This window comes from Zalophus californianus, chromosome 1, assembly GCF_009762305.2.
Source record: "Zalophus californianus isolate mZalCal1 chromosome 1, mZalCal1.pri.v2, whole genome shotgun sequence".
Classification (NCBI taxonomy): domain Eukaryota; kingdom Metazoa; phylum Chordata; class Mammalia; order Carnivora; family Otariidae; genus Zalophus; species Zalophus californianus.
In genome coordinates, this window is record NC_045595.1 from 4,216,706 (window position 1) to 4,244,261 (window position 27,556).

Here is a 27,556-nt window from a genome sequence, read left to right on the forward strand (position 1 = left end):
CCCAGAGCCGGACGGGGAAGCCTCGGGGTCACAGAAACGCCTGGGCTTTAAAAGAATAAAGTTTATTGTATTCTCACGCAGCAGGAGGCCCCGCTGGGCCCTCAGACGTCCCCTCCCCACCCTGCGGCTACTTGTACGCGTTGGCCTTATGCTTTGGCAGAAAGATGAAGTTGGGTGGCACGGGTCCCAGCAGCATCTCACTGTGAAGAGAGCAGAGGGTGGAGTCAGGCCTGCGGCCCGCGGGCCCCTCAGCCTCCCACAGCCCGGCGCCTCGGTCTCCTGGCACCTGATCCGGATCCAGTCGGCCGCCTGCTGGCTGGCCATGAGCGTCTCCAGGTAGTCGCGGCCCAGGTAGTAGGGCGGCCGCTCGTTGATCCTCTGCGGGAGCCGCTCCAGGAGGCCCACGGGCACGTACCTGCGGGCGGCGGGCACGGGGTGAGGCCGGGCTGTCCCCACACACGGCCCCCCACCCCCCCGGCCCCAGCACCCACCTGCACAGGAAGGACAGCCACTCCAGGAGGAAGCGGCGGGTCTTCTCCACGCCCTGCGTGTCTGAGCCCCAGTGCTCCAGGCCGTAACGTGTGAAGTCCTGTAGGATGGCCAGGCGCTCAGACGACGAGATGTCCCAGTGCCGCTGCTCCTTGATCTCCGTGAACAGCCATGGTTTCAGCAGGGCACCCCTGCGGGGAAAGGGGGGGGTGGGGGGCGGGGAGGGGGTCGGTGGCTGGCGGCTGGAGCCCTGGTCCCTGCCTCCCCGCCGGGCTCAGCCAGCCTTCAAAGCCCAAGAGTTCCAACCCTCAAGGGCACAGAGGCCTGCTCCCCGCCTCCCCCCCAGCCGCTGCGCACCCCCTCTCTGCCCCTTGTCCTGGAAGAGCCACCTCCCGGGAACACCAAGCAGGGACGGGGGCAGGGAGGCAGGTGCAGCTCCAGCCGGCTCTTTGTAGCCCCCCAGACACAGAGCACACTTACCGGGCGATCATCACCCCTGCGACGCCAGTCTGCATGGCGCGGTTGGCATCCTCGTACGACAAGACGTCCCCATTTCCTAAGGGACAGAGGCTGGGGGGTCTCAGGGAGCTGGGGGCAGGCGGGAGCTCGAGGGGAGGTCCTGCCAGCCCAGTGACATCCCCGGGGCGGGGGGCGGGCGGCAGGCATGTGGCCTCTGGGAGCAGGGCTGGCGGCAGGGGACCCACCGAACAGGGGCATGGGACTGGCTGCCGTCACACACTGCGCGATGTACTCCCAGTCAGCCAGCTTGGTGTAGCGCTGCTCCCGGGAGCGGCCGTGGAGCTGAAGGAGAAGCCACGCGCGGGGAGGGAGAGACGGGCCAGGAGGCGGAGGATCAGACACAGAGAAAGAGACCCAGAGAGATCAAGAGAGACAGGCTGAGAGAGAGAGAGACAGAGAGACGAAGAGACAGACGAAGGCAGAGACGGAGGGAGAGCCAGAGAGCAGGAGGGAGAAGCAGGAAGAGAGAGACCGTTAGGAAGGGCTGCCGAGCGCTCCTGAGGCCCCCACGCCCTCCGTGCCCCGAGACCCACCGTGACCAGGGCTGCACCCCAGTTCCGCAGCTCGGGGAGCAAGCGGTGTGCCAGATTCACACGCTCCTGGACGCCCGTGCGGATCTTCACCGTCAGCGGCACGTCCAGCACCTGCGGCGACGGCGGCGGTCAGCGGGACCCGGGGCCAGGCCGGGGAGGAGGCGGGGGCGGCCGAGGGCGTACCTGGTTCATGCCGCGGACGATCTGCTGGAACTTGGCTGCGCGGTTCATGAGGGCACAGCCCCCGCCCTGGGAGAAACGGGGGGCTAGAGCAAGGGAAGGCGGGACACAAGCTGGGCCTGACAAGCCTTCTCTGCCTTCGCCGTCCAAACAGGGAAAGCAAGGCACAGGAGCCCCCACAGGTCCCCAGAGACTCAGGCAGGAAGCAAGGCCAGGTCCCGGGCTCCCACCCACCCACACCGTGGAGGGTCCAGGGCCACGCGGCTGCTACCTTCTTATACACAAGGTCGATGGGGCACCCGACGTTGATGTCCACGAAATCCACCTCGATGGTGCGGTTGAGCAGCTCGGCACACTTGGTCATGGTGTCAGGAAAGGCGCCCTCAAGCTGTGGCCGGGGGCAGAGCAGGGAGTGAGGGGCTGGACCAGGCTGTCCCTGCCCACTATGGGGATGGAGCCAGCGGCCTTGTCTCCCCAAAGTGGCTCTGCGCCAAGGCCCCCGGCCCTCACAGGGGCATCGGGTCAGCCCTTGGGCCCATGGCTGAGGCAAGAAGGGTCTGGGAGTGACTGAGTCAGGCCTGGGGTCAGGGAGATCCGACCCTGAACTTGCCCCAAAGCTAGGCAGCCAAGAGCTCCCCCCTCCCCCACTTCCCGCCTCCCTTCCTCGGGGCGGCACCAACCTGGACACCAAAGATATCCTCGCACGGGTGGCGTCTGAGCAGAGCCCACTCAGACGTCTGGCCCTGCAGCAGATTGGTGCACACAGCCATCTCCCCACATGTCACGTCAGCCCCGAAGCGTTTACAGATCCGCCGGAAGGGCAGGTTCCCACACTGGGGGCAGCGGGGGACACGGGCACACGTGAGGGGCAGCAGGCAGGGACCCCGGACGCCTATCACAGCCTCAGGACCCACCAGGCAGGGGCAGACACTGGGCACTGCCGGGCTGACATACCGTGGTGAGGGGCGCCAGGTACAGCTTGCCACTGATGTCCAGCTGCAGGGAAACAAAACCCAGGGAAGCTGGCCAGGCCTCTGGGGCTCCCCTGCTTCCCCCCACCCCCCGCCAACCTCTGGGCCTCTGCACAAGTCAACGGAACCTGTGGGAGGACTGTTCTGTTCTCTGTGTTCTCCTCTGCTGCAGAGCTTCTACCCAACTGTGAAAACCGCAGGCCTGATGCCCCTTCTGCCCCTTCTTCCAAGAAGCCTTTCCCTCCCTCCTTCCCTCCCTCCACCCCAGCCCTGATTCTCTGGGGCTCGGGGTGTGTGTTCAGCTCTTTCTGCCCCCACACTACCAGCGCCCTCAGCAGGAAGCCCCGTCCACGCACCTTCCTCTTCTCACAAGGCCGCAGCCTGACTATATCCTCGTCCGTCAGGGGCCCACAGGTCTGCACCGAGCCACTGGCAAGGGCATCAGCGCCTGGCTCTGGGAGGGCCTGCTGGGTGTCACTGCTGTCCTGCCCGGGGGCACCTTCGGCCCCCGAGACCTCAGGGACCACGGCCTCAGGGGAGCGGCCTGGCACGTGGCCCTTACTTAGCTGGCGTAGGGCCTGCTCGGCGCGCTCAAAGCGGACCTTGCGCTTTCGCAGCTGCTGCTGCAGGGCCTTGTCCAGGCCGTTGCGGACTGGCGGGACCTGGACCCGCTCTTCCTGCACCAGGTTCTGGCCTTCGGGTCCCAGATGGGCCCCAGCGAAGCGGCAGGTCACACCATAGGGGCACCTGCCAAAGGTCTCGAAAAGCACACAGCGGGGGCCCAGGTCCGACGGCTTGGTCTCCAGGTAGAGGCCCACGTCGTGCAGGAAGCGGCAGCGGTCGCCAAAGAAACACTTTGCAGCTGAATCCTGAATGGGAACCAAGAAGCCATGAGGACGGTTGGGGGGAGGCCAGGCCAACCAGGCAGCCTGGGTGTGAGCCTCAAACCCCTCCCCTCCTGCTGCGTGTCCTGGGGCAAGTCAGGAACCCATCAAGCCTGAGTTTCTTCATCAGGAAGACGAGGACAATAACACGTCACAACTTCCTAAGGATTGAACAGGGAGCAGAGAGGCTCAGACCCAAGGTCTCTAGGACTTTCAAGCAACAATTACACTCACCTGGACCAGAGACGGGCAGAGCCTATTTTTGTCGTAGTGAGTGGGTTTCACGTGGGGCCGGCCCTTGTTCTGGCCCCGGGCTCTCTTCTGAGCCTGCGGCTGCTCCCCGGGCTCGGCCGCCTCCCCCGTCTGCCCATCTTCCAGTCGGATGCGCTTGGCCTCAGGTTCAGCCAGGTCATTGCTACCGGGGTCTCCTGCCTCGATTTCCTGGCTGGGCTTCTCCTGCCCTTTGGCTTCCAGGAATTCGTGGAACTGCTCCTTAGTGGTGAGGTATCTGCCGGCAGAGAGGCAGTGGGGAAAGGGCTTGTGGAGGGAGTCCTAACACCTGTCCCTGCTTAGGTGCCTCTGCTGATGGGGAGTGCATTACTTAGAACCAGCCAGCTGCCAGTGAGGGCCCACCTCAAGGCCACAGGCAGAGCCCAGATTTTGTCCCCGGGGCCCACTGCCGGGAGTATTGAGCCAAATTACAAACAGGCATAAACATCTCCGGCCACATTCGGCTAGAGAAAACTACATGTCCCCGCATGCCTTGCAATGGGGCCACAGTCGCCACATTCCCCAGCATGCCCCACGGCCCGCGCTTCAGACACAAGTCCCTGCCCGTAGCTGAGGCGGGCTGCAGGTGCACAAGCGCTACTCCCGCCATACGCCCGGACTACAGTCCCCAGCATGCACTGCGGCCCCAGCCTCCAACCCTGCCCAGCCCGACAAGGACCGTGCTGTCCTTCGCACACGTGACAACCCCCAACGTGCGCTGTCCGCTCCGACCCTGCGGGTGCAGGAACCGCCCAGACTGAAGAGCCTGCGAGCTTCCCGCCCGGGCCGCTGCCCCGTCACCCGGCATGCACCTCTTGTAGGTGCCGGGAAGGCCTCGTGAGGGTTTCCTCCTGCCCCGGCGACTCACTGAGGTTTAATGGGCGCCACCCCCCGTTCCGGAGCGCCGGCTCCTGAATCGCCACCGCCACCACTCTCTGCTGGGGCCTCCGCCGCTCCCTCCGCCATCGGCCCCCCTCACGCCGGCTTTGGGGTGCAGCGGGAAGGCCTTCCGGGTCGCGAGTGCGTCTTCCCGTCGTGCTGGGGAAATGCGCATGCCCGGGGCGCCCCAAGTGACGCCATTGTTCGCGAGTCGACGTAAGGGGGCGGAGCCTGAGTGGGGGGGGGGAGCCTCGGGGTCCCACTTAGGGTAGTACCGCTGAGCTGAAGGGCTTGCTCAGTGCTCTCCCGACGGGCCGTAGTCGACCCACAGGGGTATTCGAAAAACTTTGAAACTGGGGCTTAAAAAAAAATAAACTCCACGGCTTTTATGCGGGACATTATCGACAGATAATTAGTTGAGTGCCTGCGCGCCAGAGGCTGTCCTAGAGCCAGACACCCGCAGCGACTACAACAGGCGAATCCGGACCCTTGAGAGCTCCCGGAGGAGCGGAGGGGGTGGTGGGCGGGGGAGCGGTCTGGCTTCTAGCGCTGGCTTCGGCTGCCCTCTGCAGGACAGTCTGGGGATAAAACGGTGGACTTGCGGTGTCCAGTCCCGGCGAGACTTCTTGCCCAGCTGTGCCTGCCCACCTCCGGGGACCCGAGCTCACTCCTCCCTCCTAAGATGCCCGTCCCATTGCCCTCTGAGGTTCCACCAGGAGTCTCCCCTCACCGTCCCCACAAGCACCCCAGGCCACTCCAGAGAGGCAGTTGGATAGATGGGGAAACTGAGGCCCACAGAGGGCTGTCTGAACATAGCCTCCCCTCTCTGGGCCTCCAAGGCCTCCCTGGCTCTGCCTTGCCATGGCCTGCGCTTTCTGTGTAAGGCAATCGAGGGCCTCCTGTAAGCGGGGGGAGGGAGAGAGAGGGGACTTTGGACTGGCCATTGACAACAATATTAATATTAATGACGTAATATTAATTGCTTATTATCATAGTGGTGTAGTATTAATCGTATACCAGTAGCTATACAGTTATTGAGCACTTATTTTGTCTAAGCCCTTTTCTTGCATTAACTCACTTATTCTACTCTCTGACTTTGTGCAGAGGGAACAGGCATTCATCCCAAATCCACCTGAATCCGTGGGTCCCAGAGGTCCCTGGCCCAGGGACTGCCCCACCGTCCTGAGCCAGAGAGCAGGGCATCAGCCTCCCCTCCTGCCTCCCCGCCGCCACAGCCTGTGGGTTCCTGGCTCCTGCCCACTTGCCCCCCAGAGTCTCTCTCTAGTCCATCCCCTCTCCCATCACGCCCCCCCCCACACACACACACTTCTGGGCCTCAATCTTCCATCCTGCCCCCAAAACCCAGCCTCCCAGGCACAAATCTGACCATGGCTTTCCCCTGCTCCCAATCCTTCCGTGTCTCCCTACTGCCCCAGCCTTGTGCCACGGCCCCCAAGTTCCTACAGGACCCATCCCCTGCTGCCTTCCCCAGTTTCACTCCTCATTATGCCCTCACTCCCTAAACTCAAGCACCAGGTTCTTTCCAGACTTCCCATGAGCCAGTCGTACCTCTCAGCATTTGCATGTGCTGTTCCCTCTTGCAAGAAGTCTATTCCCTGCTCCCAATCACCTCATTCATTCCACTCACCCTCTAGTTTTCTCCTCTTCCCTCTCCTCCTCCCCCTCCTCTTCCCCCTCCCCCCTCCTCCTCTTCCCCCTCCCCCTCCTCTTCCTCCTCCCTCCCTTCCTCCTCCAGAAGCCTCTCTAACTGCCCCCTGCTGGGGATACTGCCCCCTTCAGGCTCTGCAGCCATTTGAGCACCCCCCCCACTGGGATCGTGACCCTCATCATCCTGGTGCTACCTGGCCACATGCCATCTTCCCCACTGTACTATGAGCTCCGAGAAGGTGGGAGTTGGGTCCACCTCAGTCATTGTGTGTCCCCAGCACCCAGCACCAGGCCCTGCTCACCAGAGGTGCCCAATGAACACTTGCTGAGTGAGGGCATCTTATCATAGCTGGGAGACTGAGGCACAGAAGGGCCAGGACCTGCTCTGGGGGGTCCTGCCTTCACTGAGGCTGTGGCAGGGGGATGAGAACTTCCCAGGTGTCACCCTGGAGAATGTGGGGACATTCAGGAAGATGTCCCCCTCCCCACGCTGAACCAGGCCTGAGTCGTCCTCTGAATGCCCTATCTTGACATTTGGATTTGGGGAAGTAGAAAGGAGGTAGGTGGCACAGGGGACCAATGGGGCCACCGAGGCACTCAGATGGGGGGAGGCAGGGCCTGGGGAAGGTGCTGCGTGTACTCTCTCTCTCTCTCTGTCTCCGTCTGTCTTGGTCTCGCCCTCCCTCTCTCCCTCTGCTTCTCTCTCTCGGAGTCCCTCTTTTCTGTCTCCCTGCTCCCTCCCTGTGCCTCTGTCTCTCCCCTGCCCTCTCTCTGTCCCTCTTAGCCAGGCCGGATGGGGTGGCAGCAGCAGGGCTCGTGCAGCCTGGGCTCAGTGCCCGTTTCTGCCGGGGCCACCCCGGATTTGTGGCTGTGCCTCCTTTATCTGGGGCTGCAGCTGCCCCTTATCTTCTGGCTTCAGGACACGAGACAGGGATTAGGGCAGCCCAGGCCAAGGACGCGAGACAGCAGGGTTGGGCAGACGGGTGGCAAGGGCCAGGGTGCTGGGGGGGGGGGTGCCGCAGGGCACCCGCAAGCCTTGGCAGCCGGGGCTGCTGCGTGCGTGCATGCGTGCGTGCGTGGGGGGGGGGACAGTTTGTACACATGTATGGCTTTTGCATGTGTGATGGTGTATACGCATGTGCAGCTGTGACTGGGGAGTGTGTGTGACTTGGGGGGGGTCTGTGTATATAATTGTGTTTCTGAGTGTGTGTTTGTGTGTGTGTGTGTGTGTGTGTGTGTGTGTGTGTGTGGCTGTGCCTCCATGAGCCCCCGCCCCGCCCCACAGGTGCCGCACAGCCCCTGGCCCAGCCCCCACCCGGCTGCCTGCCCTGCGGCCCTGGCTCCCTTGGGCTGGCCTGATGGCTTTCCCGCCTTGCTGACCCAGGGCCCCCAGGGACAGGGCCCCTGACCTGTGGCCTGTGGCTGCAAATGGCCCTATGGGGATGGCCGTCAGCCCTGCTTTTCCCATCCTCCCTCGCCTCGACCCGGCCACCTCCTTCCTGCCGCCCACGGGCCTCAAGGGCCCCATCCTGGCCGAGGCCACCAGCTCCTCCTGGCCCCCTCGCTCTGACCCTGGGCTGTGTCCCCTGTTGGGGCTGAGGCTTCTCTCCACTCCAGCATTGTCCAGCTTGGGGCCAGGATGACTGTCACATTGAGAACCCTGAGCCTAGTTTAGAGGAGCCTCTTGGCCGGCAGTTGGCCGCCCGGAGCTGTCCCAGTGACCCCTGGCAAGCCCATTCCCTCCTCCACGGGAGAATGACACTACCAATCCCTGAGGATCTGCACTGGGCACAGAATGACTGTGGGAGCAATTTCACCGATGAGCCAACTGAGGCCCAGCCATCTCCGTGACCAGCTCATCGTGGGGTGGAGCAATGACGAGTGTATGGAGATGCTCCAGCTGGGGGTGGCGGGAGAGACAGAAGACACAGAGGGCTCCGGGCCACCTCCACCCCTGCAGCGCTGGTTCCTGGGGGTCCTGAGGTACAGCCCGGGGCCTGCAGGGCCTGGACCAGCTCCTGGTGCTAAGATGGAAACTTCTCCACCAGCCAAGTCCGTGTCTTGGCCAGCAGCCGCTGGCCTCCCAGAACCTCTGCCTGGGCCTCCACTAGTGAACAGAGCACTCCCCTTGGGAGCAGTGACTGTGCAGCAAGGGCGGGGGGGGGGGCAGCCTCGGGGGTCAGGGGTGGAGGAGTGGCCAGGGCAGTGGTTGAATGTTCTGGAATCATCCAGCCCCGGGTGTGAGCCTCTTCCCTACTCTGTGACCTTGGGCCAGCGTCTTGACCTCTCTGATCCCCAGGTTTCAAAACTGCCAAGTGAGCACTGCAGGGGAGGGGGCATTGGGGGTGGGACACCCGACGAGGCAGTGAGTGAGCGGAACTAATTCCCAGGCAAACAACATAGAGGGCTGGTAGGTGACAGGGCCTGAGCTCTGGGTGCACCTGCGCTGTCCCACCCCTGCCTTGGCCTTGACCCTAGGGCCAGCAGGCTCAAATCACCCACAGGGGCCACGTGCCCACAGATGCCCCCTACTCCACACTGAGCCTCGGTTTCTCTGTGCATATTTGCGCACTGGGGAGACCACAGCCCATGCCACCCACGGGCTGCTCTAGAAGCAGGGGAGGTTCAAGGCTCTGTTCCACCCACCCCCACCCCACAGCAGCCACAGTCTGGGAGAAGGAAGGTTTAAAAATAAAGCATTGTAAATACCCGTGTTTCCTGCAAATAGAACCAGCCCCTGAATCCCCGTGGCCTCCCGGGCAGCTGGGCTCAGACAGCTCCTTTGAGGGGGGTGGGGGCCAGAGGGAGGGTGTGTCTGTGTGCGCCCCAGTTCCCAGCTGCTGTGTGAGTCAGCCAGTGCGACAGGGTGTCTGTCACTGCCTGTCCAGGGGGTGACAAATTGTGTGGGTTGGTGACAGAGAGCGTCCAGAGGTGCTGGGTTGCGTAAGGTGACACACTGGTGCGGGAAGGTGTTGGGACGGAGTGAACGTGTGTCTCCTGTGACCACGTGGGGCTGGCCCCAAGCAGAACAGGGTTTCTGGGGGCCTGCAGGTGATGGGGTCTCCAACAGCGGTGGAAGGTGGGCACGTGTCCTGGCGTACCCCTTCCTACCTCCTGTCTCGCCCCACCGCAGCCTCACCCTGGCGCCCCTGCCCACCCCAGAGGAAAAACCCAGTCTTTCAAGTTGCTGTTGCCAGGGCAACCACTTTACAAGCCTCCACATGGTGGGCACATGTGTGTGTCCTGCGCCCCATGTGTCTGCACGCCCCCACCCCCATGGCCCCAGCCACGGTGGGGAGGGGGATGCCGGCAGTGTGGGGTGAGCAGGAGGTGGCCAAGGGGCGGCTGGTGACAGCTTAATGGTGGCTGGGTGCAGGAGGGTGGGCTCCCGGCTGGGCCGCATGTGTGCAGAGGGGCTACGCCTCCCAGACTAGCCTCACACGTGTGTGCGCTTGTGTGCATGCACGACAGTGTCTCCGAGTCTCCTGCGCTTGTGTGGCTGTGGGGCGCATACCGCATCCTCCGGGGTGTGTGCATGTGGTGGGTTACTGTGTGAAACGTACGCATAAGGGCTGTGTGTGCACACCGCAGGAACATGAATTGTCTCCGTGGGGCCGTGTTGTACCAGCAGTGGGTGTGGAGTGGGTCACACGAAGTGCCTGTGTGTGAATTAACGTGTGTCATGTGTATCGGCGCCAGGTAGCAAGGGCGTGTGTAACGATCTGCCAAGCGCGCGTGAATGTGCCCGAGCAACCACGGGGCGACCTGAGGGCTGGTGGGCTACTGTGTGTGAATATCCTGTGTGTCTGTGTCTCTACTGGGTACCGTGTGTGTGTCTGTGTGTGTGTGTGTGTTATGGGTAGTGTGAGCTTTGTGTCCATGTGCATACGTGTGTCTGGCTGGAAGCGAAGGAAGGACACCTGTGTGTGTGTGTGTGTGTGTGTGTGTGTCCATGCATGCCCTCGGGCAAGGACGTGGGTGGTCGTGACCGCTCTGTGTTAGGGATGGTGTTGTTCTCAGAAAGGGCGTCCCAGTGTGTGTGAGAACAAGGATGGCACCGGGTGTGACCCTGCCTGGATCAAAGATTTGGGGGGTCCGTGTGCGAATGGCCAGGGTGAGTGTGTCACCGGGGGGAGCACAGGGTGACACCAATAATGGCAGACACTCGGGCATCGCTCACCACGAGCCAGGGACTGTTACTCCTATTTATTTAATCTCTACGACAACCCTATTAGAATCTACTCATAATACCCCGTGTTACAGGTGGGGAAACTGAGGCACATTCAACAAGTATCGGCCCAAGGCTGCACAGAGCAAACACCTGCCCTTCCCATCCCAGACCAGGACCGGGCAGCTCCCACGCTGCCACTTCTCATACCCGCTCGTTGTTATGCCCCCACCCTACCCGCAAGCTCACGTCCTAGCGGACTCCTTCCGGCTGTCCTTCCTCCGTGCTCCCGAGGTCCCCCACCCGCATGAGCCCGAGTACAGGGGGTGAGACTACCTGAGTGTCTCCTGTCATCGCGCATACTGCGTACTAGTGCAAGTTGTACAGGCCTTTGCCGGGGGGGGGGCGGGTGTTGAGGGCCCGGAGGGGGGGCGGGGAGAGGCGGGACGGTGGTCCTAGGAAGGTCTAATACCCGTATGAATCCCAGGGCTGCTGGGATCAGAGGAATGCAGGCGGCCTGGGCCAGGGTGAGGAGGCCCCAAGAAATCAGGCGGCAGCAGAGAGAAACCAGAGCACCCGGCCCCAGGAACGCAGGCGGTGGCCGGGACGGCGCGGGAAAAAGCCCGATGCGGGGGCCGAGGGCTGAGGGCTGGGAGGTAAGGAGGGTGTTTTCGGTAACTAGGCCGCGGGGGGGCGGGGCCACGGCAGTTCCAGCCCCGCCCACTCCACCCACCCCCGGAGTCAGCTGGGGCCGCCAGGGGGCGCTTTAGGAACGCGGAGCCGTCGGGGAGGGGGCGCGGTGGGTTTGGGCGCGCAGGCGGGAGAGGCAAAGCGGGGTCCTGGTACTCAGAGAGCGCCGCGGAGAGCCAGGGGTGGGAATGGGATCCCCTCGCAGGGCTCTGAGGCCAGACTGGGGAGAACTGCCACTTGATGAGGGGCTCTGTGGGCAGCGGGGATCATCAGTCTCAGGGTATCACTTACTGTCTTAGGAAAAAACACTGGGTCTCAGTTCTCTAGAACGGCTTTGTCACGGGGGGCTTCTTTAGCTTTGTGGAAAGAGGACCTGGGGCAGGACTAGGAGGACCCCGCAATCTTCAGTGGGGTAGGAGGAGACTGTGGCCGCTGTGACCGTCGTCTGGGGTAGTGCTGTGACTCTTAATTCCCCGGAGGGGAATCTGGGGGAGGGGCTTCCTGGGGCGCCAGACTTTTGGAAGATGAGCCGTTCGGGTCTCTGGAGTAGGGGTGGGAAACAGCTAATTAGGGGGCCGCTGTGCTGCGGTTCCCTTGAGGGGCTTCCTTGGTGAGGGTACTTCTTGGGGCCCTGCCTTCCGGAAGGGGACCAGGCAGGACCCAGGAGTTTGGCAGTAAAACCAGATCCTCAAATAGAGCGTGGGGCGCTGAAGGCCGCGGATACTGGCGTCGGGGGCGCTGTGCCTTTTAACCCAGAAGGGGGCCCTTGGGGAGGGGTGGTCTTGGGGCCCCGGCTTTCCTAAAGGGGCCCGGGGAGATGACCTTCTAGAGGGGGCGCTGTGGCCCCTGCACCCTAGCCACCTGCGCTCCTCCCGCCCCCCTCTCCTTGGGCGGGGGCGGCTCTCGTCCCGGGAAACCCGAGCCACCGCCCCTGGCCCCGCCCCCGGCCCCGCCCCCCGCCCGGAGCCGGCCAAGCCGTCCGCGGCGGGAGCGGCGGAGGCGGCGGGAGAGCGCGCGGTGAAGCCGCTCCGAAAGCCCGGGCCCCTCGCGCCGCAGCCCCGGAGCCCAGAGCCGCGTGCCCAGGCCGCCCGCGCCGTCCGTGCGCCCCCGCGCCCCGCGCCCTCCGAGCCGCCGGCCGTCCAGGGCACCCCCAGCCCCAGCCCCAGCCCGGCCGGGATGGCCGCAGCCCGCGGCTGATCGAGCCCGGGGGGGGCCCCATGGGCCGGCCCGCGCCGCGTCCCCCCCGCGGCCGCCCCCTCCGGCCCGGGCCCCCCCGGGCGCCGCGGGCCCAGGCGGCCGGGATGGCGGTCGCGGCGGCAGGGGCAGGGGCTGGGGCCGGCGCGGGCGGCAGGCGCGGCCACCACTGACGGGTAGTCGGGCACCCCGAGCAGGTAAGCAAGGGCAGGCGGGGGACCCGCAGGGGACCGGCGCTGGGGGAGGACCGGCCCCGTGGACGGAGGTTTGGGGGCTTACAGGAGCTCCGGATAGACCGGTAGCTTCCCTCCTCTAGCCAAGAACCGGCATGTGTATGAAGGTGGGGTCTAGGGGGCGACAGGTCCGCGCACGGCAGGAGGGGAGAGGTGGGCAGGGCGATCTTCCGCGCCTCTCCAAGCCAGGATCTGGCCCGGGTCCTTGTCCGACGGGACGGGCGCGCCTCTGCCTCCTTGGACCCCCAAGTGTGCGTCTGAACAGGGGTGGAAGCGGGGGCAGCCGGAATCCCCTCCCGAGCCTCTAGGAGGGCGAGACCCAGACACCCGCGCTGCCTTGTGGTGTACAAGGGGCTGTGGGGGGCGTTCGGATCCGCGGACCCCAGCCGTGGAGCTGCCGTCGCGGCCCAGCTGCGCGCAGAAGTAAACATCTGTCAGTGGCGCTTTCCAGCCGCCGCCGCCTCCGGGGACACGGTGTCCTCCGGTAAGGGCCCGGCTCTCTCGGCTCCGGGAGCCTCCTGTTCAGCCACAAGAGGGCGCGAAACGCTTTTTGGGGGGAGGGTAGTCCCTTAAGGGCAAAGAGTGGATTTGAAGGAGAGGGGGCTGTGCCTCCTTGCTTTTTTTTTTTTTTTTTAAAGGCATCTCTTGCTCAGTCTCAGAATTCTCCCAGAAGGTGGAGTGTGTGGGTTAGGAGTCATTAGGCAGAGGTGGATGCAGACAGTGGGCAGATTTGGGGTGGGACTGGAGAGAGAAATGGTCCCTCCCAGGGGTTGGTGGCACCACCACCCCTTCCCCCAAGAAGCAACAGTATATATTGTGGTGTCACTGGCTGGGCTCTGGGCCTGTGGTTACCTGCAAGTCTGGGACCCCAGCCCAGATCTGGGGAGCAGGGCCAGGGTCCTGGGAGGGGGGTTGCTGGAGGCCAGACCCCTGACTTTCCTCACTCCTGCCTGCCTGCCCTGCCCTCTCTCTGCTCAATCCTTCTCTGTGTGTTCCATGACACTCTTTGTCTGTCTTCAAGTGCCCCAGGCTGAGGAAGCCCCAATGGGGCGTGACTGGTCTAGGCGGATGTCAGTGGAGGGAAGACTCCCAGCTTTGCCCGTTTCCCCCCACCGCCAGCCCCTTGCCTTGGGGCCCTTTGGACACCCCTCCCCATTCCCTTCATCCTAGGACTCCTGAGGTTCAGGGTTCCAAAGCCACCCCTGGGCCTTATAGACCACTCCTAGTGGCAAGCGTTCTAGGGGTACAGGGAAGAAAACAAAACGTCCCCCCTAGTGGCAGGGCACAGTGACTGAAATTCCACCATCAGGGCTTGTCCCTCGGTTTCAGACCTCAGTTTTCGGGAAACAAGCAGAGAATGTAGCTTTCAAGAGCCTGGGGCAGGAGAAGGAGCGAGTTTGCAGCCAGGCACAAGGATACAATCAAGAGATTGTTCCCACAAATGTTTGCTGGATGGTGATGGTGTGGTTGACTGTTGGTGTCTGGGCTCATGGGCCTTGTCCTTCAGGGAAGATAGACTTAGACCCAGGGTGGAGCCCAGAATGAGTAGCAAAGTGTCTACCTCAGGGTAAGACGATCGAGGGAGACTTCCTGGAGGAGGGGCATTGGGGCTGGGGCTGTGAAGGATAAGTAGGAGTTTTCTAAGTGGGAAAAGAAAGGGCATTCCAGGTAGCCGGAACTGCACATTCAAAGATCTGGAGGCAGGTAATAACACGACTGGTTTTGGAAAATCCAGAGCGTCTGGGTGAGTGTGGGAGGGAGATACTGTTCTGAGAGGTTGGCAGAGGGAAAACTGGGCTGGGGCATTCAGGGCTGGATTCCTGGAGGTTAGGGTTGGAAACACAGAGCAGAGAGGAACGGGTCTTTAATGTGTCTGGCATCACTGGGCCCAGCCTTCTTTGCTGAGACTGTAGATTCCTCTGCAAATGCATCTTTCCTGGTCCCCAAGATAGGACAGAGAGGTCTGGGCCTCTGGGGGAAGGCCCATATGGGGAGATGGAGGGCCAGGTGGGGTCTACCTCTGCTTAGTAAGCACCAAGTAAGCATGGGGCGGGCCAGGCAGGAGGCTGGTTCTCCCCAGTCTGCAGCTGAGAAAACTGAGACTGGGCAAGCCGGAGGGATCTTTCCTTCATGCCCTGTATATTTCCTAAGCATCAAGCTACTACATGCCAAGCTCTGTGCTAGGATGAAGCACAGGATAAGATGGTCCTGGTGACTGATACACCTGGGGGTGGGTGAGGGAGTGGAGGAGAGGCTCCCAAGCCAGCCAGCCAGATCTTTGCATGTGCAGTTCTTGCTACCTGGAATGCCCTTTCTGTTCTCACTTATAAAACTCCTACTCATCCTTCACAGCCCCAGCCCCAATGCCCCTCCTCCAGGAAGTCTCCTCCGCCCCTTCTTCCCTGAGGTAGACCCTTTGTTCCCCACTCGGGGCCCCACCCTGGGTCCAAGTCTGTCTTCCTTGGAGGACAAGGCCCAGGAGCCCTGACACCAATGGCCACACCATTTACTGTCCAACAAATATTTGTGGGAGGTTATTTTCAGGAGAGGTTACTTTCAGGGGAGGTAACAGCTACAAAGGAAGCCTGAGGGGAGAATGGGGCACTTCAGCAAAGGTATTCAGGAGCAGAAAGATCTTCCCTACAAATCCGAGTGAAACCAGGCTTCAGGCTGGTCCTGGAAGAAATCAGACAAGGGGCTCCTGTTTGCCGCCGGGGGGTGGGGGTGTCTAACTTCCCACTTGGGGAAACCGAGACCCAGAGACAGCGTGCCTAAAAAGCTCAGTGCGTTGGGGACCTGAGGCAGAATTTGAACTTGGGGAGGTAGAAGAGATGACTCAGGTGCCCTGGTCCCCAGGAAACCAATGGTAGGGTTTGAGTCACACCTGAGGTCTGTGCTTCTGCTCCCCCTTCTGTCCCATGGCCAGCCTTGCGTGGTGTCCTCCTGGCTGCTCCCAGAGGATCCAGGTCCCTTGTGCCACCCGCCGGGTCCCACACCAGCTGCTCAGCCATGCCAGGCTTAATTAGGCTGATCCCGTTATCCCACCCCAGGGAGCCCCCTCCTGCCTGCTCCAGACACCTGCAAGGACGGCCCCAGGCCAGCCTGGCTAGGCAGACCAGCCTGCTGAGGTCAAGGTGAGAATTTTACAGGCCAGCCGCGGAGGGCTGGGCCAGAAATGGTGGGTCTGAAAAGCTGGCGGCCCTGCCCCCCACGCTCCCCCGTCCAGCCTCCCCGAGAACACGCCCTCCCGGCATCAGGTTCAGAGAGAGGGCTCCAGGCACTGGGGGGGTGGTGGGGTGGGGAGGGCGAGGGGATGGGGAGCTGACCCTGCAGGTCACATGGCCCCATCTCTCCCCTACCTCATCTCCCCACACTGACCCCCAACTCCATTTGCTGCTGCAGCTCCCTCCACCTAGAACACTCTCTCCAAATCTTCACTTGGTCTCAACTCAAAGCTGCCTCCTCTAAGAAGCCCCCCAGCCGCTTACCCTAAAAGGCTCCCGCAGTCACTATGAATTCACCTTGTTTTATTTTGTTGCCCTACTGCCAACATCTAAATTACCTTATTTATTTCTTCTTTCTTATCCATCTCTCTGATTGGACAGGGAGCTTGGCAAGGGTGGGGCCCAGGTTGGCCATGGTCATCTTGAGTTCCCTGCCTGGCCCAGCACACAGTAAGCACTCAATAAGTGTTGATCTGATGTGTTGGGGGCGGAGCTCAGCCCGGCACACTGGGCTTGCTGCCGTGTGGGCAGGTTATTTACTCGCTGGCTCTGCTCTGCTGCGTGTCTGAGAAAACCTCTTATTTATGTGGATGCCAGCCCCCCTTTCTCCCAAATGGCAGGACCTATCCTGCCCTCCCGCTACTCCCCTACCCTCGGCATGGCCCTGGCCACTCTGGACCCAGGGACTGTGGAGGCATTTGAGAGGACAAGTTTGGAGTCAGACCCACGTACAGCCTCAGCTCGGCCGCTTCTTTTCTTTTCCTTTCCTTTCCTTTTTTTTTTTTTAAGATTTTATTTATTTATATTTAGAGAGAGAGCACATGCACGGGAATGAGTTGGGGGGGCAGAAGGAGAGGGAGAGAAAATCTCAAGCAGACTCCCCGCTGAGTGCAGAGCCTGAGGCAGGGCTCAATCCTACGGCCCTGAGATCATGACCTGAGCTGGAATCAAGAGTCGGACGCTGAACCGACTGTGTGGGGAATAACGACATTTTTTTCCAGGGACGGTGGGGACTGTTAAACATGTGGAAAGCACTTAGCACAGTGCTTCACACTAAATAAACATAATAGCCAACATGGTGGGGGTGTTAATGTTATTATTGTTGTTGTTAGAGAGGCCATATGGTACAGTGATTAAGAATGTGGAGGGGGTACTGGGGCTGGGACTTTGAGGGATGCGTAGGAGTTCACCTGACTAGCTGTGTTCGAATCCGAGCTTGGTCACTTGCACTCTGTTTGATCTTGAGCAAATAACCACTTCTTTGGACCTCAGTTTTTCCACCCACAAAATGGAGATAAAATAGTCCATACCTTGCTATGAGTTACTATGTGTAAAGTGCTTAGAACAGCACAGTACAGTTGTGCACTAGTGCTAGTGTTAGCTATTATTATTATCTTTGCTACTGTTATTATCATGGGGCAGCCAGCACAGTCCTCCCCAAGAGCCACTCTGTCTATACACTCCTCGGCTTCACTCTGGTGAAGACAGACACAGAGCCCCTTCAGACAAGCTCAGAAGCTCAGACTTGATCCTCAGAGTAGCAGGGAGCCAGCGATGGTTCTAACAACTGGGCAACAGAGAGCTTCTGCGTGGGGAGAAGAGGAGGAAAGCCTGGGCCCCCACCTCTAGCTAGGCCTGCAAGGTTGGCTGGGGGGTATTTGTGACTGCAACCCCCCCCATGAGGCCCCTGCAGACACGGCATCAGAACCGGCTGCGCTAGCCAGATGTTCCTGGTTTACCCCCAGATGTGTGTTGCCGGCTCACGGCTGCCCTGGCCTCCCCATCTCCACCATGGGGCGGGGCTGGGCCCTGGGGCCTCCCAGGGAGGGGGCACATTTTTGTGGGCTGTGGAATTTGTTTCTTGTTTTGCAGGACCATTGAGTCTTGCCTCAACGGAGGCCAAGTCCTGCCCCTCCTGCGACCTCAGTTTCCCCATCACTGGAACTTCCAGGGGCCATCTAGGGGGAAGGAGAGGAGCAGGGAGCCCCGGAGCTGTCAGCATGGATGGCGGAGGTGTGCTGGCACGTGTGTCTGAGGTCCAGCCCCTGCTGCCACCGGCCAGGCCCGCAGGACTTCACTGAATGAATGAGCTGGCCCTCCAAATGCGGGCAGGGGTGTCCCAGGCAGCTCACTGTGCGGACGGGGAAACTGAGGCTCAGAGAGGGGGAGGAGCTTGCCCCATGTCATCCAGCAAGGAAGAGGCAGAGCTGGGATCCGAAGGCAGCCATCTAGAACCCCGGTGCTGCGGGGTTCAGACACGAGCCCTTCCTCACACGCTCACACCCACATGGGCACGCGCGACCCCCACAGCTGCCCTCACCGCTTCTCAGCCTGGCTCGCTCTGCCTGCGGGCAGTGCCGACAGCCCCATGAGCCGTCCGTCCAGCTCCTCCGAGTCCTCCCTCGTGTTCCCATGGGGCTGGGTGGCACCCTTCAGGAAGGTCCCCTGTAGGAAGGCCAGGGAGGTGTCCAGGAGTGAGGTGGAGAAGGAGAAGGGTGTACGTGGAGGGAGGCACCACACGGGCAAAAGTATGAAGACCAAGGAGCTGCAGCAAGCTCATACCCCCTTTTTTTGTTGTTTTTAAAGATTTTACTTGAAACAGAGAGAGAGAGAGCGAGCACAAGTAGGGGGAGCTGCAGCAGAGGGAGAGAGAGAAGCAGGCTTCCCACTGAGCAGGGAGCCCGACGTGAGGCTCGATCCCAGGACTCTGGGATCATGACCTGAGCCGAAGGCAGACGCTTAACCGACTGAGCCACCCAGGCGCGCAAGCTCATACCTTTGTGAACAGAATTCTTGAAGCCTGTCCGTGCCTTGAAAGGACGCAGCCCAGGCTAGCTCTCCAAAATCCCCCAGTCCAGAGAAGACAGATTTGGATCCAGATACTATGCCAACAGGGCTGGGTAAGAGGGAGGGACCTGCAGCTGAGGATCCAAGATAGGAAGCTGGAACGGCTTCCTGGAGGAGGGCCTATAGGAGCTAGGGCTCTGAAGAATGAGTAGGAGTTTACCATATGGGGGCAGGCCCCAATTCAAGGCCTCCCTCAGACTAGAGAGATGAGTGAATGTAGGGAAGTGCGCCCTCCCATCCTTCTCCCTGGGAATGAGCACAAAACCCGTGCCTCCCTGAGGCCAGGAGCTCTATGGCAAGGAGGCTGTTGGCCTCGAGAACAGGTATGCCAGGCCCGTGTCTCCTGGGAGGCTCCATGGAAAGGTGGAACCTCAGGGCGTTGCCTGGGCACCAGGATAATGAACAGAGTTTCTTGGCACTACCAAGAAGCTTCCAGAAAAACCCACATGCACACACCCTCACCCTGTGTGTTCCTTGGAAGATTGGAAGGGCTCGCCTGGCTGTGTGACTCTGGGTTACTCATCACCCCTCTCTGGGCTTCGTCCCAGCTCTGGGCACTCCGTAGCCTCCAGCTAGAAGTGAGGTCCTCCTTGATCCCACTTCCTGCAGTTCAGACTGTCATGGCCCCCAAGAAAGAAGGGGGCTCCCTTTCCCGGGCAGTGAGGATTCTCCAGGGTCTGGACATTTTCTGAGAGTTGAGAGGAGACCACTGGCCAAGGCCCTGTCTGGGCAGTGTGGGAAACCCCGGAGATGCAGACAGAAGGGGACTGGGCCATGCATCAGTGTGTCCCCATGTGTGTGAGTGTGTGGCCAGGATGTGAGAATGACAGAGGCAAGCAGGTGGCGGGCCCGGCTCGGCCCAAGGCCAAGCGCATGAACGAAGCAGGACACGCGGAGCCTGCAGGTGCGTGTCCCTGAGTGTGCGCAGGTCCAAGTGCTCAGGGGAGGGCTTGGGAGCGGCATACCTGCATGGCCATGCCTGTTCTCTGGGCCAGCATGCCAGAGCCAATGCGTGTTTTCCGTGAGAGTGTGAAAACACTTGTGTGGGAGCTCCCAAGTGTGCAAGAGGCTAAGAACACCTGGGTGGCTGGGAGTGTGAGAGCTCCAAAGCGGGAGGGCAGGCGGTCTATGCTATGTGAGAGTGCACAAGTGTGAAAACGTGCTAGTGTGTGACAGGGGAGTGTTCAAATATGATAACCTATGAGTGGTGCATGTGTGAGCCCAAGGGTGAGGATGTGTGAGCATGCATTGCACTAGCAGGTGAACAAGGCTGTCAAATGTGTGAGTGTGAGGGTAAACACGCCTAAGTGTGAAGGTTCAAGCCTGCGAGTGCAGGACACTAGGATGAGTGTGGTAGTGATCAGATGTGTGTTGTGAGAACAGCTGAGTGTGTGATTCTGTTCATATATGTGAGCATAATTAGGTTGGAAATTATTAGTGTGAACACACTCAAGATAGTGATTGTATTTATGTCTTTCAGTGTAATCATGCTTGAGGGTGTGAATTGTGAAAACTGCTGGGAGTGTGATAATGTCGGGCGTCCGAGTGTGCCAGTGACCTCGTGCGTAAGTGTGCTCCTATATGGATGGACGTGCGAGAACACCCACCCGTGCAGGTGTTTCCAGCATGTGTGAAAATGCCCACGTGCGTGGGAAAACCCCTCAGTGTGCGAGCCCCGTCGAGTTGGAGTTGGTGAGTATGAAAACAGGGAGTGTAAGTGGGACAGTGTTGGAGCGTGCATGCGACAGCGTGTCCCGGGGTGTGGGTGCAGGACTGTCCGGGTGCGCAGGGGCGTGAGAGCACCCAAGTGTGTGACCGAGGACAAGAAGGCCGAGTGCGAGTGACTGTGCGCCCCCACGTGTGCTGTGAGTCCTCCTCCCAGGACCAGGGGCCTCCAGGACGCAGAGACGCGCATGGTGCACACCGGGCCCCCTCCCCGCGCCGCGCGCCACACCCCGCAGCACCCCTCTGGGTCAGGTCCGTGCCACAGACAAACCAGTTGGGTGACCCCCTTACTGAAAGGCCCATTGTTAACAGACGCTTATCAGCCGCACCTACTGGGCCCCCTCCACCCTTGGCCCTCTGCTTTCCTGCCCCCCATCAGAGCTCCGGGGGGTCTGCGGCTCCAAGGACAGACACCAGGGGCTCCCGTGGCCAGGCCGTCTCCCGGCCCATCCGGCCTCTCAGCCCCCCCGCCCCCATGCGAAGCCCTCAGCGGAAACCCAGGACCAGAGCCTGGCGCGGTGCAGGGGCCTCGTTCCAGCCGAACAGGGAAACCGAGGCACACCCCGGCAGGACGTGGGTGTGAGAGCAGACAGGGTGCTGGGCGTGCAGGGAGGGCTCTGTGCCCCCAAAGCATAAAGTAGGTGCTCCTTTAGAGCCAAGGGGCGGGTTTGGACACCTGACAACTTCGGGGGCTGTCCTCCCCTTGCTGCACAAGCTTGACAATGAGATGATCTCCCCGCGGCCCCAAGGCCCTGCGTGACCTGGCCGGGCGGGGCCCCTCCCCGGCCTCCCCTCCCCCTCCCTCCGCCTCGCTCACTCTGTTCCAGCCGCATGGGCCACCAGTGTTCCTGCAGCACGCCAGGCGCGGTCAAGTGCCCTCCGATCTGCAGGCTGGCCCGGCTTTCTCTCACGCTCCCGTGTGGGGGAGCTCATTCTCTGCCAGCGCCACCAGCAGTCCCCAAAACGGCCCTATCCAAACACCCCCAAGCCGGGCAAGTCCTCAGAGGGACTCCAAGGCTGCCAAGCACAGCGCAGCCCCTGCAACCGGGTTCGAATCCCAGATGCTTGTCTAGCTGTGACCTTGGATAAGCCCCTACCTGCTTTGTGCCTCATTTTCCCCAGCTGTAAGATGGAGATCATGCTGCCTCCTTCGTGGGTTCGGCACCCGGTCTGGTACACAGCAGGCGCTTAATAAATGTCCCCGGCTACTGTCTGGCGGCTGTAGGTCCTGCGCCAGCGCTTCCAACGGGGAGGGGGGGTGGCTGGGGGGAGAGGCGGTTCCAGACCCAAGGCGCCAAACCCCCCAGTGCGGGGTCCATGCAAAACTGCAATGCAAATCGCACGCAAATGCCGGCTCGGCACAGTGGCCAGCAGCCGGAGCCGCCCGAGGGGCGCGCGTGGGGGCGCCCGGCACCCCACGGCCGAGCCCAGGCGCTGACCGGCATCCAGCGCGGCTTTCAATGCTCCGTGTAAATGTTTACACCGGGCAGGCCGCCAGGCCCCGCGCGGGCCGCCACTGGGCTGCCAGGCCCGGGACTGTAAACCCGGGCGGGGGCGCCCGGCGGCGGGAGGGGCTCTGACCGGGTGGGCGGGAGTGCGCATGCGTTACGAAACACCTACTGTGTGCACCCAGTGCGCCGGGCTAGGCACCGGCGGTGCCAGCACTGAGTCACCAGTGCCTCATCGGGAGAAGCTCAGGCCATTGTGGTGGCCCAGAGGGTGCACACCTGCGCCCACCCGGGACTGGGGAGGGGGGACGGCGCGGGTAGGAGCAGCCAGAGAAGGCTTCCTGGGGGAGACGCCCTCCGAGCTGAGACTGAGAGGGGGAGGGGAGTGGGGAGGAGGAGAAGAGAATGTGCTGGGTGGGAGGACCGGCCTGAGCAGAGGCCTGGGGGTGGTGGGTCGAGGGCAGCTTTGGTCCATCGATGCCCGCTTCCGGGGATCAGTTGATCTCTTTCTGGAGACCCAGGCTCAGAGAGGGGCAGGACGTCACTCCCAAGGGCCCCAATATGTTAGGAACACATTAGAGCACATTCTCTTCTCCATGCCCCAGTCCCACAGTGCCCCCTGCTGGGAGCGCCCTCACCTAGTTCCAGGCTGCCCCCCCCCCCCCCCCCGCCCCGACCCCCGCCAAGCTCACTGGGCTCTGGCCACTCCAGCCTCCTAGCTGCGTTGGCCAACCTTAATCCAGCCTCAGGACCTTTGCACCGGCTGTTCCCCCTGCCTGAGCTGCCATTCTCTTGTGCCTGGCCGACTCCTACCTTTGGTCAAGGCTCAACTTTCATCAATCCTCAGAAAAGCACTCTGGGACCCCCCAGATGGGGGTGGGTCCCCTGCTACTCCTGGCACAGTGCCCACCCCTTTCTTGGGCAGCATTTTTTCGCAACCTTGTTCAAGGGTTCCTTGATGAATCATGTCTACGTTATTACTGATCATTAAGCAGAAGTGGCTTGAAATCAGGGGCCGCACCGTGTCCCCGGTGCCTGGCCCAGCGCCCTGTTCCCGTTTGTTGCCTGACAGACAGACAGACGGAGGCCGTGGGGCTGACCATCGCGTGCCCGCAGGCCGAGGATGCAGCGCTGGAAGGCGGCAGCCTTGGCCTCGGTGCTCTGCAGTTCGGTGCTCTCCATCTGGATGTGTCGGGACGGCCTGCTCCTCAGTCACCACCTGGGACCCTCGCTGACCCCACTGCGCCGGCCGCCTCGCACCCTGGACGCCCGGATCGCCCGCCTGGCCCAGTGTAAGCCGGGCCCCGACGTGGGTCAGCTGCCCCGATACAGGGGCGGCCACACGGTGGAATTTCATGCAGGGGCCACAGAGGCTTAATTTGGATGGGGTGAGGAGAGGGTGCAAATCCCCCAATGACCTGGCAGGGGTGGCAAGCGGTCGAGGGGGGGGATCGCTGGGAGCTGGGGGTCTCTGGGCTCAGCTGTCACGAGGAATTAGGCTCTGGCCCTGAGGGGCCAGGGATCCAGATGGAGATTAGATCTGGGCATCCCCCCCGGGGGGCTCCCATGCGCAGCGCGTGATGTGGGACAGGGAGGCTGGATCCGAGTCCCCACTGACCTGCCCCGTGGACAGGGACCGAGGGGGAAGGGGAGACCCCGAGAGACGTAGAAATGGGGAGAGAAACAGAGACAGAGACGCACAGAGACAGACAGACACAAGGTTGGGAGAGATGGACGCGGGAAAAGGCCCTGCGGTGGAGATGTGGAAACGCCCCCTTCGCGGCCCAACTCCCCACTCCTCCCTGGCGCCGGCCGCTGCCCCGCCTGCCGGCCCGGGGTAGGGCGCGGTCCCGACCTCCTGTGCGCGCGCGCGTGTCCACGCGGGCGCCGCGCCGCCCACCGAGGTGGGGGCGCGGGCGCGGCGCGTGCATGGCGCCCGCGGGGTTGCGCTGCGTGCAGCCTGTGTGCAAGTCCGCGCCCGTCCCGCCGGCCCACACAATCCTCCTTTCTTGTCCTTACAATGGACAAGGGTGGCCTCAGGCACGGGCTCCACTTCCGCCCGCCGCTTCCTCCTGAAGGCGGCAAAGTCCTTCCCAAGACACTGGGTTCCAGAAATCCGGGGCGGGGTGGGGGGGAGCCTAGTTCTAGCTTAGAACCTGGGCACAACACCGACGGTGGGATCTCGGTCAGCAGGAGGGGTCTCGGCCCCTGGGCGGGTGCTTGCCCACCCTGCATCCTGTCCCTGGGCACAGTCGCTACGAAGGGAAGGGAGTGGCCGCTGATCCCCCCAGTGTCCTAGTGTTAGGTCCTGAGACCAACGCGCTGATGGTGGAATTTCAGGCTTGGGACGGTGGGAGCGCGGGGGTGGGGATCGGGGTGCGGATCGGGGTGTGCGGGGGGCTATTGCTGATCTCATCTCTGTGTTCCAGACCCTGTGCAGGTGGCCAGGCCTGCTGGAGGGAAGCAGGGACACATATACCAAGAGATTATTCACTGTTTATCTGAAATTCAAATGTAACTGGGCATCTGTACTTTATCTGGCATCCTCCCCCGCCCCGCCCCGCCCCCCGAATATCTGTGTAGATGTATACCTTAGGGGCGGGCACACGACATGGAATTTTAGGCACCATAAGTGAGGTAGGCTGGAACCTAACCCCAGAGCAGACGGTGCTGGCCACCAAGTCCTGCCCCTGGACTTCAAGAACTGGGAACATGTTGCTCAGTTGATGCCCACTTTCCACTGTCCCGGCCTCCGCCAGAGCGGAACTGTCTGCAAGGCTCCTTGAGCAGACAGAGAAACTGAGGCACAGAGCAGGACCATCACCTGCCTGAAGTGATACAGGGCTGAAAGTGGCAGAGCAAGGCTCACAACTGGGGTCTGTCTGATTCCTGAGACCCCCTGTGGAAACGGACACACCCTCACCCTGGCGTCTCCCTGTAAGCTATTTCTTTTGAGGGCCAGGGGTGCCAGCCTTGGGGGCATGCAGGCGATAAACTCAGGGTCTCCTCTCCCAACCACAGGCATGCCTGCCACTTGCTCAGAGACTGGGAGCCCCTGCCCGCAGTTCCACTCTCAGCGCCACCTGCCACTGGCATGTCTACGAGGCTCTCCCGAGGCTGCAGAGTACTGGGGCAGCCCAGCCGCCTGGGAAATAAATTTAGGCTCCGGGGCCCTGGGAATCTGTGACTCCGGGCACCTCCTGGCAACCGTGGGAGCAGAGGACTGGCCGTGGGCCAAAGTTGGGCACACGATGGAGGCGGGAACAAGGCTGTTCGGGCTTGTGTCTCTCGCTCTGCCACCTGCTAGTGTTGTGGCCTTGGGCCAGTCTCTGCCCTAATGGATGCCCGTTGTCTCACCTGTAACACGGGGGAGGCCGTGACATTCCCTGCTGCCTCCCCCCCACGGTCCTCACGTGCAGGCCTCTGTGCCTGCTGGTGTTATCCTCTGCGCGTTCTGAACAGCCCAAAAGCCCCGATTTGGTAAACTGTGCATGAAGAAAATCAGTCCCAGCATGCGGGGGAGCAGGAGGGACACGGTGGGGGGCATGGGGTGGGGCCCCCAAAGAGTGAGCCGGAGACTCATTATCAGCTCAACCAACAAGTGAGTGCTTGAAGCATGGGATGCAGCTCCCCAACACTGGTCACACAGGGGGTGCCAGTTACCCGGGGCATCCCAGCAGAGGGGTGGGGCCAGCTGGGGGCCCACGGGCACAGGGATTTGGATCACTACAGCCCCAGCTGAGCCCTCCCTTCCTTTTCTGCAAAGAGGTGGGAGCAGCTCAGCGAAAGCAGAACAAAGGGTCAGGGTCCACGGAAAATGTGGGCGTGGGGACGACCATAGGAAGTGAGACACGGGGGCGAGCTCAGCTCAGCGTGGGGCAGGCTGGAAAGCGCTCGGGGGCACCGGAAAGGACGAGCCAGGTTCTGAGCGTCCACCACAGCGGTACGGTCCAGAGAGGGCTGTTGGGAGTCATGGGGCTCCAGCGCGGGGGCTCTGCACAGGCATCCCCCACGGCGCCCAGAGAGGGAACATGCTTGGGAATGTAGCAGGGAGCTGAGAAGCTGTGTCGGGAGGGTGCGCTAGCAAGGGGCTGTTTTCCGAGCGGAACAACGGGGGTCGGGGGCTCTCCCCCCAGCCAGCCACCGACCCACCCGGTTCTCTCTCTCTCTCTCATTCTCTCTCTCCTCGCAGATCGTGCACTGCTGCAGGGCGCCCCGGACGCGGTGGAGCTGCGCCAGCTGACGCCTTGGGCAGGCAGGCCCCCGCGTCCGCGCCGTCGGGCGGGGCCCCGGCGGAGGCGCGCGCGCGCGCGATCAGGGACGCGGCCGTGCGGGCTGCGCGAGCTGGAAGTGCGCGTGAGCGAGCTGGGCTTGGGCTACGCGTCCGACGAGACGGTGCTGTTCCGCTACTGCGCAGGCGCCTGCGAGGCGGCTGCGCGCGTCTACGACCTGGGGCTGCGGCGGCTTCGCCAGGGGCGGCGCGTTCGGCGGGAGCGGGTGCGCGCGCAGCCCTGCTGCCGCCCGACGGCCTACGAGGACGAGGTGTCCTTCCTGGACGCACACAGCCGCTACCACACGGTCCACGAGCTGTCGGCGCGCGAGTGTGCCTGCGTCTGACCCTACCTCACCGGGCCCGGCGAGACGGCGGCCACGCCCCCCGCGCCGCGGCGCCCACCGTCCCGCCTGGCAAGGTCCGCGGCCGGCAGACTGCGCGTGCGCAGGAGGTGCCCTCCAGGCCTCGGGACTCTCCTGTAGCTGCACCGAGATAAAGTGTGGAAAATGGATCCTGGGTCGTGATTCCGCGTTCCGGGGGTGCCCACCTCTCGGAGGGACACGAGCCTGTGTGGGGTGGGGGAGCCAGCTCCACTGGGCAGAGGGGGATGGGGCAGGTACCAGCTGGTGGGCGCAGAGACGGTCCTTTTCCCGTGGTACACTAAGGAAAGCGGTGTGAGTGGGAGGAATGTCGGCAGGGGCCGTCCTTCCCACTTTCTTGCGGGTCCCTGTACCCCTTCCTGACGTGTCCCACGGCCACCACCCCGTAAGGTGAGCTTCCGGATGGGAAGAGGGAGCCAAATGCAGATGACGAGTCTGAGGTCCAGATGGACCCAGGCCTCCCTCCCCGAAAGGGCCTCCTCAGGCCCCGTCCAGCCCCACCGAGCCACTATCTCCTTTCGCTAGCTAAAAATATATGTGCGCTGCCCATCTCCCTGTGGGGATAGGTCTGGGGCGGGCGCCAGCCCTGTCCAGCCCGAAAGCGGCGCCTGCTTGGGGCAGAGCCGGGTCCTCAGGGACCTAGGTCCCCGGCCCATAAAAGCCCTGGCCCGAGCTCCTGGGGGGATTTACGACGCGTCCCCGCGGAGGACAGAAAAAGCGGTGTCACCTTGACGCTTGGCAGGCCCAAGACAGCGCAGGGGGTTGGGTTCTCAGACCCTGGGGAGGGGTCCGCACATCCCAGGGTCTGAGGAGGGGCAGGGCAGGGGGCCACTGCCCTGCCCCCAGGCCCACAGCCTGGAGACCAGTGGGTATGGACCCTCCCCTCCTGCACCTCAGAGTGGGGTTCTCGAGGGTGCATGCCCCTCTCACCCGAGACAGCTTTCCTGAGGGCGGGGTCCCCTCTCTTCTCCTCTCACCCCG

The 27,556-nt window shown here is 62.3% G+C and overlaps 2 protein-coding genes across 4 annotated transcripts; one reads left to right on the plus strand and one right to left on the minus strand.

Moving 5' to 3' along the window:
* Positions 1–43: 43 nt before the first annotated feature.
* DUS3L (dihydrouridine synthase 3 like) lies at positions 44–4,889 on the minus strand. Its single transcript, XM_027587899.2, has 13 exons — positions 4,715–4,889; positions 3,811–4,084; positions 3,049–3,561; positions 2,676–2,717; positions 2,402–2,554; positions 1,993–2,109; positions 1,725–1,790; positions 1,542–1,652; positions 1,194–1,290; positions 970–1,045; positions 492–680; positions 287–415; positions 44–200 (listed from the first exon to the last, which is right to left on the minus strand). The coding sequence occupies exons 1-13, from the start codon at positions 4,810–4,812 to the stop codon at positions 128–130; spliced, it is 1,938 nt and encodes a 645-aa protein (XP_027443700.1). The 5' UTR covers positions 4,813–4,889; the 3' UTR covers positions 44–127.
* A 7,625-nt stretch (positions 4,890–12,514) lies between these two features.
* Positions 12,515–26,662, plus strand: NRTN (neurturin). Of its 3 annotated transcripts, none has more exons than XM_027585857.2 (3): positions 12,515–12,642; positions 22,995–23,214; positions 26,115–26,662. In XM_027585857.2, the coding sequence occupies exons 2-3, from the start codon at positions 23,046–23,048 to the stop codon at positions 26,537–26,539; spliced, it is 594 nt and encodes a 197-aa protein (XP_027441658.2). In that variant the 5' UTR covers positions 12,515–12,642; positions 22,995–23,045; the 3' UTR covers positions 26,540–26,662. The 3 variants fall into 3 exon arrangements, with proteins under 3 accessions (XP_027441658.2, XP_035578447.1, XP_035578446.1); XM_035722554.1 differs by lacking the exon at positions 12,515–12,642 and adding an exon at positions 20,268–20,314; XM_035722553.1 differs by lacking the exon at positions 12,515–12,642 and adding an exon at positions 20,309–20,441.
* The last annotated feature ends 894 nt before the right edge of the window (positions 26,663–27,556 follow it).